This window comes from Gigantopelta aegis, chromosome 7, assembly GCF_016097555.1.
Source record: "Gigantopelta aegis isolate Gae_Host chromosome 7, Gae_host_genome, whole genome shotgun sequence".
In the NCBI taxonomy this organism is placed as follows: domain Eukaryota; kingdom Metazoa; phylum Mollusca; class Gastropoda; order Neomphalida; family Peltospiridae; genus Gigantopelta; species Gigantopelta aegis.
In genome coordinates this window covers 33,314,009-33,332,319 of record NC_054705.1, presented here as the reverse complement: position 1 = coordinate 33,332,319, position 18,311 = coordinate 33,314,009, and the positions used below count along the sequence as shown (strand labels likewise).

Genomic DNA, 18,311 nt, shown 5'->3' with positions numbered 1-18,311 from the left:
CGCCATTACAAGAAGTTTGCTCACTGAGCGCTGACCTAATTAAAATTCAATGGTTAAGTAACGTTTTGAAATTGGCTTTTTCACTGTCAGCACCATTTTTATTTTAATAAAACGGCGGTCGCGAGCCAGTTCGCTCAGAATATGAAACTTTAAAAAATTTCTACCCAAAACTATTTTTGTTATATTTTTCCGATTGATTTTTCCACCATCATTTTCCATCTTTTTAAATCGTTTTGATTCCATTCCTAATGGAAAAACTTGCGGATTCCCTGCTAAAATCGAAGACTTGAAAGGATTCCCCGTGTCAAGCATTTTGACAGGAGGCGGTTTCATCCCAGTTTACTAGCCAATTAATGCCTGAGATACTTGCCGAGCTATCAGTGTAAATATTTTTTTTGATTGGTGCAGATCAGATCCGTCATTTTTAAATAGAATATTTTTTAAGTTTGCCGCCTATCTTACTCTCAGCGCATGCGCACTCCATATGCGTGTTCTTGTCTGCTCTTGGTTGAGAATGTGAAAACGTCAAGGTTTGTAAAGAAATATATCAATTTCTCGACTTTATGGACTCTTATGGCTTTGGGACTGATTGTAGATTATACAAAGGTGTTTTTGTGTGTCTCTTGCCCGGTAAAAAGCTGACATGCGTGGGCTGTACCATTGCTGCTGCTGCAATGGATGGGTGAATGGTGTGTTTCTGTGCATTTAATTGTAAACTGAAATAAACAAAATAAAACATTATGTTCAAATTAAAATGCCCCTGTTACGCAAACACTCAACTCCGAGTGTCAACATACAGCAGTATTGTACTGTACAGCACAGGTAAATATTGTATGGTTACACACCGGGACAGCGGGATAACTAGTCTATATTTAGACGGATGGCGCGTCATAACTCTAAAAATAGACTGCCAGGCCAGCAAACCTCTTTAAATGGAAATAGTCCAATGGGCCCACCGACACGGATCGATCCCAGACCGACCGCGCAGCAGGCGAACTCTTTACCACTGGGATACACCCCGCTCTCTTATACCAATCATTCGGCGAATCTTTGTAACATTAATGATATCATCTTCTTGTTTTTGACATCACATCCCGACAATACGTTTCAGCAGACGAGTTTTTATTAAAATTGTCTTCCAAAAGACAGGTCGTCATTTGTTAAACCTTCCCTCAGCGGGCTTGATTTGAAATGAACTTGGTCGGCTTGTCGGACTCCAGGCAGTACCATCCATATCCTGTCCATTGTGCGCGTCTTTCGACTACAGATAGCAGAAAAATTAATTACTGATATTGAATCCGCGTTTATCGTGTCCCAGACTCTACTTCAAAGCCAAGACAAAATATCTGGATATGGTAGAGCAATGAACAGATAAAGGAAACTGATTGTTTAAATTAGACTTGGCAAAGAGTTGAGATAGACTGATAGTCACACGGTTTTTAGGATACCTATACATTTTAACATTTCATAGGCGTCGAAAGGAAGTGGGAACAAAGGATGCCACGCGAATCGGTGCAGTAGGTTGGCATCCTGCCAATTCACACTTGAGGTTTTTAAATATTATTTAACAACGCAATGAAACACATTTTAATTACGGTTATATAGCGTCAGATATATGGTTCAGGACCACACAGATAATGAGAGAGAAAACCCGCTGGCGCCACATAATGGACCATTCTTTCCTATTAGCAGCAAGGTATATTTTATATGCAGCATTTCACAGAGAGGATAACCCATACCACGGCCTTTGATATCCCAGTCGTGGTGCATTAGCTGGAACGAAAAATAGCCCAAATGGGCCCACCGGCGGGGATCGATCCCATAACCGACCGTGCATCAGCCAAGTGCTTTACAAAGGACTATGTCCCGCCCCGATATATGGTTAAGGACCACACAGATAATGAGAGGGAAAACGCTATCACCACATAATGGGCTGCTCTTTTCAATTAGCAGAAAGGCATATTTTATATGCAGCATTCCACAGACAGGATAGTACATACCAGGGCCTTTAGTACATCAATTTATGCGATAAAATGTGTTTTCAATCAATAAGTTGTGGAGCACTGACAGGAAAGGGAAATAGCACAATGGGCACACCGACGGGGATCGATCCTAGACCGACCGCGCATCAGGCGATCGCTTTATCATCCATAGGCGTCGGAAACAGGGGAGACAGCGGAGCAAAAACCCGGTAAAGGTATTGACAGCATGCGCATGGCCTCCTAAACATGGGGGAGGGACATAGCCCAGTGGTAAAGCGCTCGCCTGATGCGCGGTCGGTCTAGGATCAATTCCCGTCAGTGGACCCATTAGGCTATATCTCGCTCTACCAGTGCACCACGACTGGTATATCAAAAGCGGTGGTATATGCTACCCTACAAAATGCTTGACATCCAATAGCCGATGATTAATAAATCATTGTGCTCTAGTGGTGTCGTTAAATAAAACTAACTTTTTTCCTAAACATGCTATATTTTTCTGTATAGAAATTAGTACATGCTTTTCTGAAAGATACTTAGTCTATCGAGACTCCACAAAATCCTTTACACGAATCGCTCTGTCAACGGTAACCCGTTGCAAGAGACCAGGGCATGTCGATCACCATGGCAACACTACCCCCAAAGGGTTCTGCTTGGGATGTTTTGCGAAGAATTTATTTAATTAGGCAGGATATTGCCAGGACTTAGATCTCACTAATTTGGTCACGAGGGTTTTTTGTATGTCTGTTCGGGGAACGCCAAGGTCTTTTGATATAATTAAGTGCATTGACGTATCTCAGTGGTACAGCGCTCGCTTGATGCGCGGTCGGTCTGGGATCGATCCCCGTCGGTGGGCCCATTGGGCTATTTCTCGTTCCAGCAGAAAACCATAAATGGGCTGTGCTGAGAAAACGTACTTAACCTGGAAGTGTTACCCAAACTTTTTTTCTGATGGTCTTGGCATATAGAACAAGAAAGTTTAAGTTAACTCTCTAAAAGAGTCATGCACGCGAACTAACCCCAACCCCCGAGCCAAATGTATCTATGTGAAACGAACCTGCGCTGAACTTTCTGGTTGTGACGTAGGGCAAAGCGTGTGACCACGTGACACGTTGGTACTGGTTAACAACATGCAAATCTACTGTCATGACTGGACTCGAGAATAACCAAACTAAAACTCTGTGGCACGAATTGACGACAGCGAGTTTTCTCTCTCAATATCTGTGTGGTCCTTAACCATATGTCCGACGCCATATAACCGTAAATAAAATGTGTTGAGTGCGTCGTTAAATAAAATATTTCCTTCGTTCCTGTGGCAACAGATTTAAGAAAATATGTGTATTTTAGACACAGTAACTGGCTACCATTTGGCCGTCGACGATTGCCGGAAGTATTACACACAGTCCTCTCTAGCCTTCCCCTACAACTTATCAACAAGGGGAGTGCTAAAGTACTAATCAAAATTATACCCAGGTAATTTTCCAGTCTTACATATTAGTTATAAAACTACATAGAATAAAAACCCTAAAAAAAAATCAGTATTATCATGACCTGTTATGATATTCCAACAACCGGTAGAAAAAATGACAATAAATGGCCTGTTACAGATAGAAATATGAGATGTATTTACAATTTTACTGCAAAACATATGTGATTTGAAACAGACTATAACACCCAGATTGACATTGATTAAAGCTGACAGGTGAAATCACAAGTACTAAGAAGCTAAGCAGAGGGTGGTCTCAGGTGTGTTCAATATCAAACTGGGTGTTACAGTCTGTTTCAAATTACATGTGTTTTACAGTAAAATTATAAATACATCTCATATTTCTATCTATAACAGGCCATTTATTGTCATTTTTTCTACCGGTTGTTTGAATACCATAACAGGTCATGATAATACTGAAAATATTTTATGCTTTTTATTGCAGGGATTTTCATAACTAATATATAAGACTGGAAAATCACCTGGGTATAATTTTGATTAGTACTTTAGATGTGACTCGAGCTAAGAACGAGGATGCCAAGTGGGTGCAGGGAAGTAGATAGAGGCTACACCCGTGGAGGGAGTTGAGGCAGGTACATAGGCGTACGGGCTGCCATTTTTGTAACCAAAATAGCGCATGGTGTTCTCACCAACGGGTCACTGTGTTAGAAAAAAGAAGAATAATTGTGTTTACAAACTGACCGTTCGTGTCTGCATTCTTGATCATCTCTTCCACTTCCGTCTGCGAGTAGTCGTAGCCCAGTGTCCGCAGAACACAGCCCAACTCCTCAGATGATATCTTGCCATCCTGATTCTTGTCGAACAGTTCGAATGCTTGCTGGAGTTCTGCAACAGACAGAAGGAATTTAAAAGAATGAACGAATGACTGAATGAATGAAAGAATGAATGAAAGAAGTAGAGCAGCTGGGCCCAATTTCACAAAAGGGGGCGAGACGTAGCCCAGTGGTAAAGCGCCCGCTCGATGCGCGATCTGTCTGGGATCGATCCCCGTCGGTGGGCCCATTAGGCTATTTCTCGTTCCAGCCAGTGAACCACGACTGGTATATCAAAGGCTGTGGTATGTACTACCTTGTCTGTGGGATGGTGCATATAAAAATCCCTTGCTGCTAATCGAAAAGAGTAGCCCATGAAGTGGCGACAACGGGTTTCCTCTCTCAATATCTGCGTGGTCCTTAACCATATGTCTGACGCCATATAAAGTTTGTTTGTTTTATTTAACGACGCCACTAGAGCACATTGATTTTTAATCTTATCATCGGCCTTTGTTGAACCAGTTATGGATCACTGGTCGGTGCAAGTACCCATTGAGCCTTGCGGAGCACTCACTCAGGGTTTGGAGTCGGTATCTGGATTAAAAGTCCCATGCCTCGACTGGGATCCGAACCCAGTACCTACCAGCCTGTAGACCGATGGCCTGCCACGACGCCACCTAGGCCGGTCTGACATGATACCGTTACCGAACAGTATATACGCTTAACCGCCCACCTTAGGTGCATAAAATAGTTAAGCACTTTTAAGGTGATCTTAACGCTAAGATCGCTTCGTGGAACAGGACCCAGGTCTAAAAAGAAGGAGCTGTTTTATTTAACGACGCACTCAAAATGTTTTTTTATTAACGGTTATATGGTGTCGATGGTTATATGGTGTCGATGGTTATATGGTGTCGATGGTTAAGAAATCGATGTACTCTAGTATTATGTGTTTAAACAAAACAAACGTTTTCAGTAGCAGGCATCGAAATAAGTCGAGAACGGTCGTTCTGGTTACTGGGAGGTTACCACATGTTAGATAAGTCGAGAACGGTGTTTCGTTCTCGACAAAAATTTCAACGAACGGTAGTTTCGTTTCCGAACGTAAACCAGGCAATGCATTCAGGACTTCTGCGTTTCATTATCTCGTCAGGAATTGCATCGATGTTCGCGCGCAAGTCACTCCGCGTTTAAGGTAGCACTATACCAATTAATTTCCGGCTGGGTCGAAGTTCGAGGTGCACCGAACTTTTGATAGAGAAGTTAACACCACAAGTCCTGTGATTGGTTATAAATGTGAGTGTGTTGGTTGTAAAAAATATTAGTTTCATCTGGACTAAAAATGTATACAATTTTAATTAATCTAGTACCACTGTGTCAAGTAGCCTTGTGCTTGGAACATGTATGGGGTACATGTAAAAAAAAAGTACTAAAATTTTGTGCGAAACTAGGGGTGTTGTAAAAACATCTGGTTATACCGAAAATTAGCCATGAAAGGTACCATTTTCTGCAGTTAATACTTTGAGGTAGGGGTTGTAGTACTGATATTTATGGGCCATAGTTTGGTTGATATATTGCATATAGTGTTTTTAAACACAAACGTTAACATGGTCGCCTATGGGATTTGAATTGGTATAGTCCAACCTTAAGCAGCGTCCACTAGATGAATTTATGTCCGCGTTTTGTTTTCTCGTACAAAATTGCACCGATGTTCGTGCGCACTTGTGCAATTGCAAAGCAAATTTTGGCAATCCGCGTTTAAGCAGCGCCCTCTAGATAAATTTACTTCCGGATTTCGTTTCACGTACCGATGTTCGCGCGCACCGTTACAATTTCAGAACGACCGCGTAGTAGTAACAGGAATTCAATTCTAACTTTCATATAGTTGTGGAAACCGATAGGTTACCAGGTTATATTTTGTGGTAACCTGTAAATGGGTTACCAGACACAATGCTTATTTTGATGCCTGAGTAGCCGATGATTTAAGTAATCAATGTGTTCAAGTAGTGTCAAACAAAGTTTATCTTTAATTTTTACACACCCTCCCATCTCAACCAGTGCCCCAGTGCCCCACGACTGGTATATCAAAGAACTGTCCTATCTATGGAAAAGTACATATAAAAGATCCCTTGCTGCTAATGGAAAAATGTAGCGTGTTTCCTCCAAGACTACGAGTACACAATTACCAAATGTTTGATATTCAATAGTCGATGATCAATGTGCTCTAGTGGTGTCGTTAAACATAACAAAGTAACTCCAATAGGCCCAGACGCAGACAATAGCCATAGTTGCGAAGAAGTAAAGTTTATTTTGTTTAACGACATCTCTAGAGTACATTTATTAATTAATCATGGGATATTGGATGTCAAACATTTGGTAATTTTGACACGAAGGAAGGGAATGTTTTATTTAATAACACACTTAACACATTTTATTTACGGTTATATAGCGTCAGACATATAGTTACGGACCATACAGATATTGAGAGAGGAAACCCGCTGTCGCCCCATCATGGACTACTCTTTTCGATTTGCAGCAAGGGATCTTTTATATGCACCATCCCACAGACAGTATAGTACATACCACGGACTTTGTTACACCAGTTGTAGAGCACTGGCTGGAACGAGTCTGACACGAAGTCATCAGAGGAAACCCGCTACATCTTTTCCTAATACAACAAGGGATCTTTTATATGCACTTGCCCACAGGCAGGATAGCACAAACCATGACCTTTGTTGAACCAGTTATGGATCACTGGTCGGTGCAAGTGGTTTACACCTACCCATTGAGCCTTGCGGAGCACTCACTCAGGGTTTGGAGTCGGTATCTGGATTAAAAATCCCATGCCTCGACTGGGATCCGAACCCAGTACCTACCAGCCTGTAGACCAATGGCCTAACCACGACGCCACCGAGGCCGGTCGTTGTCATCAGAGTAAAGCGGCTACATTATTTTTCCTAATGCAGCAAGATATCTTTTATATGCACTTTCCCACAGACAGGAAAGCACACACCACGGCCTTTGTCCAGTTGTGGTGCACTGGTTGGAACGAGAAAACCCCCAATAAGTTGAATGGATCTACCGAGGTGGTTCGGTCCTGTGACGCAAGCACCTCAAGCGAACACCCAACCGAATGAGCTATATTTCCGTCCCTAGTTGAGAATAATAAAAACAAATATCAAGACAGGTACTAAAATACATATCTCATCGCAAGATAAAGTTATTATTTGTTTTATTTCCTTACATTTAATAAAACACGAGAACGGCAGCTGCAAGTGGTGAAAACATGCCATAATTTTAACGGAACGTTACCACGCCCTTATTATCTACTAATTTCCAAAAGAGTGCTTATGTACTGCACAATGTAAGCGAACTGTATCTGATTTACTGTATGTCTGGGAAAACAGTTTACTAATGAGCGAAACAGATGCGTGAATAGAGACTAGAACCAAGGAAATAAAAAACATATATATTTAAATTTTTCAGAAACGATAATTTTGGAACTCGATTTTACCGTTACAAAAACTGATTTTTGTTTTATCTACTGAAAGTAATTAGAAAGCTAAATGAGCGAATGGTACAAGAGAGGGTAAAAAGAAACAATTATACAAAAAAAACGAGAAAGAAAAACCCCCAAGAAAAACAACAACAAGAAAGAAGATGTAATGACACTTTAAAAAACATTGTGCAGCCCGAAACTAGTTAATATATTTTCCAGGTTTAGCTCATCTATCCCATGCATTCTGCTGTTAATCATCGCGGAGTCTGAAAGGTACTAAAATGCAGACTTGTGTACACCGAAAGATCTCTTCAAACGAACCGTTGCTCGTGCGTAGAGCGCAAATCTTGGACATATGCCGCTGTTTGGGTAATCTGTACAGTTTACACATTAGCAAAGTACGCAGGAAAACAAACATTTTTTTTTTTTTTTTTTTTTCTTTTTTTCACCCACAGAATTACATAGAGTGCTTTATTTAAGGTGCGGATCCAGGGGGAATGTTTAAGGTGCACACACCCCTCTGAATTTCAGTGTTCAGAAAAATCATGTAGTGCTAACTTGGCAAATTAAAGTAATGAATTTTTGTTTTAGTGTATGTCGAGAGGTTTATTTAAGGCGCGGATCCAGGGGTAAGTGTTTAGGGCGCACACACCAATCCGATCCGACTTTCAGTGTTCAAATGAATTTGTTTTAGTGTGTGTGGGTCTACATAGAATGCTTTACTTAGGCGCGGATCCAACTGTAATGTGTACGTGTGTGTGTGTGTGTGTGTGTGTGTGTTTGTTGGGAGTGTGTGTATGTGTGTGTGTGTGTGTATGTGTGTGTGTGTGTGTGTGTGTGTGTGTGTTTTGGGAATGTGTGTGTGTGTGTGTGTGTGTTTTGGGAGTGTGTGTGTGTTTTGGAATGTGTGTGGGGAGTTGAACAAAATAAACTTTAACTTCATACAGGCGCGATATACCTGTTGTCATCCAAAAGAGGCGTGTGCAGGACATTTTGCAGGGTTGAATGGGAGGTGTGTGTGTGTGTGTGTGTGTGTGTGTGTGTGTGTGTGTGTGTGTGTGTGTGTGTGTGTGTGTGTGTGTGACAAGCGAAGTTAATAGGAAGGTCGAGTCATCCCACCAAAAATATATCGAAAAAAAAGAGAAGAAATTAGCTTTAGCGGAACCAGTGGGATTCGATCCCCGACCCCTCTGAACACGCGCTTGCATATCAGACACCTTTAACGTTTCTATGAACTTGGTCCTCCTGCTCTGGTTTCGCCACACCCCCAGCCCCGTGCCCACCCACCCCTGGAAACAACGGGTTTCATTTCTAATAATATAGCCAGCCACAAACCAGCAATATGTCAAATTACCGTGCAGATATCTCACAAGTATGAACGACTGATTAAACAATCGCCTTTTTCCCCAGGGAATCTCACGACCACGGAACACGCCCCGTGAGACAGCCAAACACAAAAGCCATCGTGGTTTATTCTGCGATCGATAATCAATATGTTCGATTAATCACCTCTTGTATCATCCCCGCGACTCGATCGCATGGGACATTTAGTACGGGGCAAGTCAATATTTTAATTATGAGATCTGATCAGGGGGAAAGCGTAAGTCAAGACAAGATGAAGGGTCGCAATAAGGTGCTCCTCGATAATGCATCCGTGCGAGACACACCGCTATTGACCGCGAAAAGGCCGATGAAAAATGAGACGAGGTGGCAATGATTGAACACCGCGACCGACCGCTCTGATCGATCTAATTACCGCACTGCTGCGTCACTACTGTATACCGGCGGCATCGGTGGAATGATTGATTCGACGATAAGGCACCGGCCTCGGTGGTGTCGTGGTTAAGCCATCGGACATACGGCTGGAAGGTACAGGGTTCGCAGCCCGGTACCGGCTCCCACCCGGAGCGAGGTTTAACGACTCAGTGGGCGGTAGGTCAGTGGCGTAGGCAGGATTTTATATTGGGGGGGGGGGGGGGGGGGGCACCTGTGTAGTGGGATATATGACACAGGAACCTTGTTAATGTTATTAATTTCCCGGGATTGGGGGGGGGGGAGCATGAACACCTCTCCCCCCCCCCCCCCCGGCTACGCCACTGCGGTAGGTGTAAGACCACTACTCTCTTTTCTCTCACTAACATATATAACCACTAACAACTAACCCACTGTCCTGCACAGACAGCCCGGATAGCTGAGGTAAGTGCCCAGGACAGCGTGCTTGAACCGTAAGTGGATATAAGCGCGAAAATAACTTGAAATGAAATGAATGATGTTAAAGCAGCAGAACCCAGTATAGATAAACTGTTACATTGAAACCACTGACCTTATAAAAAACCGCAGTTTGCTTTTGTTTAACGACACCACTAGAACACATTTATTACTTAATCATCAGCTACTGAATGTCAAATGTTTGGTAATTCTGATACATAGTCTTTAAGAGAAAACCAGCTACATTTTTTATCCATTAGCAACAAGGGATATTTTATATGTCTTTTCTCACAGACAGGGTAGCACATATACAGTGGAGATAGCACAGACTGTGTGTGTGTGTGTGTGTGTGTGTGTGTGTGTGTGTGTGTGTGTGAAGTGGAGCATATACAGACAGATATTTTATTAAAATCCCACCCAATATATACACAGAGACATTCTTAATAAACGATATAAAGGCAACTCCTTATTGAGTTATGAGAGACTATATATATATATATATATATACACACACACACTCACACACGTGCACGCACGCACGCACGCACACAGACACACATAGAAGCCGTACTTTTTATTTATATATATGAACCAGGACTCTCCCCATTACCCGAAAAAGAAATGCCTACAGGTTTATATAGATATGGCCGATCAAAGCCGAACTTTTTCAAAGTCATCAATTTGCGATAACAAAAACTAAGCCAAGTGTTCTGTCTACGTCACGGAGATCTCCCAGTAATACGTCACACCTGTATCCACTCGTGGTACGCTTGCCGTGCACTTAAGTCGAGTGTCAGTCGATTGCTGTTAAATTGCGATAGAGCCTTTTATATGTATATTTGTGCTTGTTTTTAGATTTAGATCGCAGGTCGGCACAAGACTCTTATTGTTCAAAACTGAGAGCAAAGAAAGAAGTGTTTTATTTAACGACGCACTCAACACATTTTATTTACGGTTATATGGCGTCAGACATATGGTTAAGGACCACACAGATTTTGAGAGGAAACCCGCTGTCGCCACTATATGGGCTACTCTTCCGATTAGCAGCAAGGGATCTTTTATTTGCGCTACCCACAGGCAGGATAGCACAAACCATGACCTTTGTTGAACCAGTTATGGATCACTGGTCGGTGCAAGTGGTTTACACCTACCCATTGAGCCTTGCGGAGCACTCACTCAGGGTTTGGAGTCGGTATCTGGATTAAAAATCTCATGCCTCGACTGGGATCCGAACCCAGTACCTACCAGCCTGTAGACCGATGGCCTACCACGACGCCACCGAGGCCAGTAAAACTGAGAGCAAATTTAAGTCTTTGATTATTGGTTCATAAACTGACGACAAGAACAGAACACAGAATGAAATATAGATTAAAAATAACAAAACAATTTTTATTTTAAAAAACGTCATGTCTACTATACCCCCACCCCTGAACAAACAATAACAACACTAACCGCCCAAAACACAACAAAAGAACCCCCCGTCAACCCCCCCCCCAAACCAAAAAAAAAAACGCACAAAAAAATCCTCCAACTACACCCCAAAGCATTACAACAACAACAACAACAACAAAAAAAAAGGAAAAAAGAAAAGAAACCCAAACAAAACAACACACTACCCAACACTCCCACCAAAACACCCCGACAATAACAAAAACCACAAACCCACCCCCAATCCCTCCAATATTCAAGACACATTATTAGGGGGCAAGACGTAGTCCATTTGGTACAGCGCTCGCTCGATGCGCGGTCGGTGTGAGATCGATCCCCGTCGGTGGCCCCATCGAAAAGAGTAGCCCATGAAGTGGCGTCAGCGGGTTTCCTCTCTCAATATCTGTATGATCCTTAACCATATGTCTGACGCCATATAACCGTAAATAAAATGTGATGAGTGCGTCGTTAAATAATACTTTTTTTTTTCTCTTTCATACACATTATCAAGTTATCGCAAGCGATCATTACAATGTTCAGGGCAGTAGGGACGACATGTAAAGTGAGGGCAGGGCACACGCCCAAATGAGGGTGGGGTGGGGGTACAAGTACATGAAAGGTTAAACATTTGTTTTGTTTAACGACATCACTAGAGCACATTGATTGATTAATAATCGGCTTTTGGATATCTAACATTTGGTCATTTTCACATAAGAGTCTTAGAGAGGAAACCCGCTGTATGTTTTCCATTAGCAGCAAGATATGTTTTATAGGCATCACCACAAAGACAGGATAGCACATACCACAGCCTTTGATATATTAGTCGTGCTGCACTGGCTGGAACGAGAAATAGCCCAATGGGCCCACTGGCAGGGATCGATCCTAGACCGACCGCGCATCAGGCGAGCGCTTTACCACTAGGCTACATCCCGCCTCCTACAAGCATATGACTTAAACAGAAACTGGTTTTGGTTTCAAGTGGGGTAGTGGCACATGTCCCCCTCCTCGCCCCCACCCTCCCCTCTTCTTACGGCCCTTATATTTATTACCGCTGAGATCGATCTGCGCTGTATAACTAGTGTAACCAGTGTTTACTTTGAATTAAGGCAGCACTTACGAAACGGAATGGTATCAAGTGGGGTGTTTTGCTTTTGCTTTTAACGTCATTAAATAAAATGCGATACGAGTCTCGCTCATGCACCAACGTAAACACACGAGTGTCAAAAACATCTGCGAGGCTTTGTCGGGCACGAGTGCAATGCTAATTTTCACCAACGTGTTTCCGACCAGGTCACAAAATAACTGGATGTCCCGCCACGAACACATCTGACGTGATTCTTATTGAGATAAAAGTTTTGTAATGGTACATTATATTAGGAAAAGAAAGGAAAGGAAATGTTTGTTTAGTGAGACCTCAAAATGTTTTAAACTGCGGCTATTTGGTGTCTAAAACCGGCTTCGGTGGTGTCGTGGTTAAGCCAATGAACATAAAGCTGGTAAGTAAATGGTTCGCAGCCCTGTACCGGCTCCCACCCAGAGCGAGTTTTAACGACTCAGTGGGTAGGTGTAAGACCACTACACCATCTTCTCTCTCACTAACCACTAACAACTAACCCACTGTTCTGGACAGACAGTCCAGATAGGTGTGTGCCCAGGACAGCGTGCGTGAACCTTAATTGGATGTATTTCAATTCAATTCAATAATTTATTCCCGTCTCACCTTTTTAAGAATTACATACATGTTATATAAAAATATAAAACAATATACATAATATTTTAAAAGCCACTCAATACAGAGTTATGAGAGGCGATAATATTATACAAATACAAAAACATTAAAATGAAAGATAAAAAATGAAATATAATAGTTACAACTTTACAAATAAATAACTTTTTCTTACTTTTTAAAATCTGTACACAGGTTTTGGCACAAGATCGCATAATAAAATTGTTGGAAAATAAAAATATCATTTTATCATGACAACTAAGATCACTAAAATTATCATTAATTACCGCAGCGTTGTTAAATAAAATTGTTCTAAGATCATTATACAATGGACAAGCTAAAATAACATGTTCTTCATTTTCGATAAAATTATTACAATAAAAACATAATCGTTCATTTTCTAGAATATTCTCGTATCTCTCCGTTTCAAAGAGGTGCCACACCGCACGCACCTAAACTTGGCAAACGCACTTCTATGAGCAATAGGTAAAAATGATGTACAATAAAACTCAGTTATATATTTATTTATGTAAGCACCAACAGAAGTTGAAACGAAATGAAATGGTATCTTACCTAAAAGCTCATATCAATTGGATGCGGTGCGCGCGTGCGTGCGGTCAGGCTAAAACATAACTCGAAATACATTAGTATCAATGCGAGCGTCCGTCTAGACTGAATGCGAGCGAGCGTCTAGACTGAATGCGAGTGAGCGTCTAGACTGAATGCGAGCGATGCGTGCGTCTTCAAAACACACGTGGCCAGGCGCTGTTAAATAATCATATATGGTGGATAGGCCCCAAAACGCAAGTCGCAGACATATCAGACGCAACAATCGACCGCACGCACGAGCCGCATCCAATCTATATGACACTTAAAGGCATACTGTCACGGATTTAAGGCCTTATTTCTCAAAAAATGGATAATAACTAAAAGTTACATTAATTGTTGGAAACCAAATCTAGCTATCGCATCATCTTAACTGAACCATGATGGAGTGAAATCTATGTCAACCCTCTCGGCAATTTTAGTTTTTGAATTATGGACCATTGCCATAATTCAATTATTTTTACAAAATGTCATTAATAAATGGAGTATGGTGGTTATGAAGATGGTTGAATAAAGTACATTTAGAGACAAATCAAATTATTTTTCTTCAGGTAATACTTTGTCAGACCATTAAATAGGTCAGTGGTCTGTGACAATATGCCTTTAAAGAGACATTCCTGAGTTTGCTGCATTGTAACATGTTTCCGACTAATAAAATATTTCTACGATTAAACTTACATATTAAATATATTTTCTTGTTTAGAATATCAGTGTCTGTATATTCAATGTGTTTCTGGTCGTCATAATTTTTCTAAGAAGCCCAAACTGGATTTTGTCTTCAAATAATTTTGTACGTACAAAAAAACAATATTTTAGGAAATCAAATGAAATTTAACCTGGTATAAATATTAGAACGACCAGAAACACGTTTAATATACAGCCACTAATATTTTATGCAGAAAAATATATCTGATATGTAATTACAATCGTTAAAAGTTTCTGTTAGTCGATAACATCTTAAAAAGTGTAGCAAACTCAGGAATGTCCCTTTAAAAATGTATTATAAATTATAAAGGTGACGCAAACTCCCTTTAATATAACAGTAAACTTATTTCGATACTTCGTCGAGAACGACCCCCCCCCCCCACTCCCCCCCCACCCCGCTGACACGGTTACACCTACCGATAAAGCAAAAAGCGGTCTATTATGTGCACTTTACCAGAGGCAAAAGTTAAAGTTTGTTTTGTTTAACGACACCACTAGAGCCCATTGATTAAACATTTGGTAACGCTTTTGTAATGTAGGCAAAAAATATGTTTTCAAACAATCAATACAAACAAGAAAAAATAGTAGCATACATGTATTTGTTAACTTCAATTTGCGGCGTTTAGGACAATTTATTATTATTATTTTTTTAAATCTCGGAATTAATAATTTTACGTTCCTTATAAATCCTCTTTATTGCTTTGATCTCACGGACGTTAAACAAATTTAATACTAACACTAATACAACATTTTATTAGCATTTGTATTTATTGGATCCACTGACGCCATATAACTGTAAATAAAATGTGTTGAGTGCGTCGTTAAATAAAACATTTCCTTATTACTGCAATATTCGCTGTTATTATCTGTTTGATATCTTGGATCTAGCAATTTGAGTTGTTTGAAACCACGTGACAATAATGACGAACATGTAGTATATGTGATTATATATATATATATATATATATATATATACACTCTCTAAACTCCTCTAAACCGGACACACTCGTTCCAAGTAAAAAGTCCGGTTTATGAGGTATCCGGTTTAGAGAGGTTCTTTTCTGTACAGATATTTAAAAAGGGGCCGCGAAAAACGTCCGGTATTGAGAGAATTCCGGTTTACAGAGGGTCCGGTTTTTGAGAGGTTTCGCTGTATATGATATATATATATATATATATATATATATATATATATATATATATATATATATATATATATGTATGTATGTATGTATGTATGTATGTATGTATTTATGTATGTACGTACGTATGTATGTATGTATGTATGTACGTACGTACGTATGTATGTATGTATATATATGTGTATATATATATATATATATATATATATATATATGTATATGTATATAGATATATACATATACATATACATATACACTCACACACACACACACACACACACACATATATATATATATATATATATATATATATATATATATACATACACACAAACACATACATACATACACATGTGTATTATATATATACACATATACTCAATGACAAAAGAACGCAAATACCTATTTAGTTTTATTTAATTTATTTTATATTTAGTCTGAATCCTATTAACCAGATTTCGACAAATATTTGACAAATGAATGAATGAATGTTTAACGACACCCCACCACGGAAAATACACATCGGCTATTGGGTGTCAAACTATGGTGAATCCAAACATGAAATGATGAACAGCATCAATCTAAAAATTTAACAGTTATAGTAAAACACAGTTTAAAGAACTGTGTAAAAAGTAAAATATCACAGAGAGATAAAATTAAAATTTAGAATAAAAGTCAGTTTCACGAAGAAATTGCAACAATAGGTTCTGGGTGAAATCGAAAGGATTCCATCACATTTCTTCGAACAAATATATATTTATTGTTTTCTTCAGAAGAGTACACTCTACTAAAATGTGGCGTACCGGTTAGGCAATCGGTCTACAGGCTGGTAGGTACTGGGTTCGGATCCCAGTCGAGGCATTGGATTTTTAATCCAGATACCGACTCCAAACCCTGAGTGAGTGCTCCGCAAGGCTCAGTGGGTAGGTGTAAACCACTTGCACCGACCAGTGATCCATAACTGGTTCAACAAAGGCCATGGTTTGTGCTATCCTGCCTGTGGGAAGCTCAAATAAAAGATCCCTTGCTGCCTGTCGTAAAAGAGTAGCCTATGTGGCGACAGCGGGTTTCCTCTAAAAAAAAGTGTCAGAATGACCATATGTTTGACGTCCAATAGCCGATGATAAGATAAAAAAAATCAATGTGCTCTAGTGGCGTCGTTAAATAAAACAAACTTTACTTTTTTACTCTTTACAATGGAACTAAATTCGTTACCTACATGTCACTCGTTGGCTGCAACAGTGGAGTGATACCATTAAAAAGGCATTATAATGTATAAAGGTGACGCCCACACGATACGAGTGTTTCGTACGAAAATAGCCTATAGCATAGCAACCAATGATTCGTATGAAATCGTAATGTTTGTCTTTGTCACAATCGGCTATTCTCGCGGCTCGCATGGTGTGGCTTCGTCTTAACGGGACGTAGTCCAGTGGTGAAGCGCTCGCTTGATGCGCGATCAGGTCTAGGATCGATCCCCGTCGGTGAGCACTGTGGGCAATTTCTCGTTCCAGCCAGTGCACCACGACTGGTACATGTATTTCAAAGGCCGTGATATGTGCTGTGCTGTATGTGAGAAAGTGCATATAAAAGATCCCTTGCTACTAATGAAAAAATAAATAAAATGAAGTGGGTTTCCTCTCTAAGACAAATGCGTTAAAATGACCAAATATTTGACGTCTAATAGCCGATGATTAATTAATTAATGTGCTCTAGTGGTGTAGTTAAACAAAACAAACTTTACTTTCGTCTTAAATTAACAAGACAAGACAAGAATTTAATTCTCATAAACTGCAACGAGTGCAGTATGGAGAAAATTTAAACAAAATAAGTTACAAAGTGTTTTCTGTAGTGGTAATGGACATACTATTTAAGTAATATTAACCCGGAAGACTGACCCTTTCAATGACAACTTGCAAATATTTACATAGTTTACACAAAAGTGATTTGTTTAGTTGTAGAAAATAACTGGTAAAAGGTAATTGCACTTGCTCTATTGGTATAGTAACTAGGTATATACACATTTCGCTCAGTAGATAAAGACGTACATTTAAAAATATAGTGAAACTCATCACCAACATCAGTGTTGCACAAGTGACATATTCTGTTTTCTCTCTCAATATTAAACCATCTACCTGTTTCAATAGGAAGTCTGACATTACCAGTTCTAAATTTACAAAGAATTCTAGCATTTAGTCGACTCATAACGTGTTGGGGCTGTCGCCAAGACAAACTTCCTTTTTCTTTTCTCATTAGCCTCTGATCACACAGTTTTTATCGAGTGTCGCCAGACAAAAGCATTTCTCTCCGTCTCCCTAACTACCAATCAGCAGTTTGAAATATCGGAGAAAAATTCCAATTAGACGACGTAGTGACCGAAAGTTCGCCGGTTAAGTGCGCAGTGGTCCGAACTAACAATCGTAAGTACTCGGCTGGTAGCTACTAAACGACGGATTCCCGGACCGTTCTCTTGGTCAATATTTCCCCAGCTATATTCAGCGAGAAATCCCGTTCACTCATTCAGAACATCAAAAACAGATTCGTTAGGATGTCTTTTGAGGGACATATTCCAGACGTAACCAAACATGGCATTGATTTCGGTTTATTTTCGTGCTTACACCCAATTTGTTAGAATGTCTTTTTAAGAAACATATTGCCGACGTAACCAAACATGGCATTGATTTCGGTTTATTTTCGTGCTTACATCCAATTTGTTTGAATGTCTTTTCCAAGGTACCCTATAAACCAAATCCAAACTTCGT

General features: G+C 40.2%; 1 protein-coding gene across 1 annotated transcript in view; it reads right to left on the bottom strand.

Annotated features, from left to right (window-relative positions):
* LOC121376986 (calmodulin-beta-like) overlaps nt 1–18,311 on the bottom strand; it is a 65,996-nt gene that overhangs the window by 7,823 nt on the left and 39,862 nt on the right. Inside the window, exon 3 of the mRNA XM_041504805.1 lies at nt 4,168–4,311. Coding sequence (XP_041360739.1) covers nt 4,168–4,311 — 144 coding nt within the window. The remainder of the gene's footprint in view (nt 1–4,167; nt 4,312–18,311) is intronic.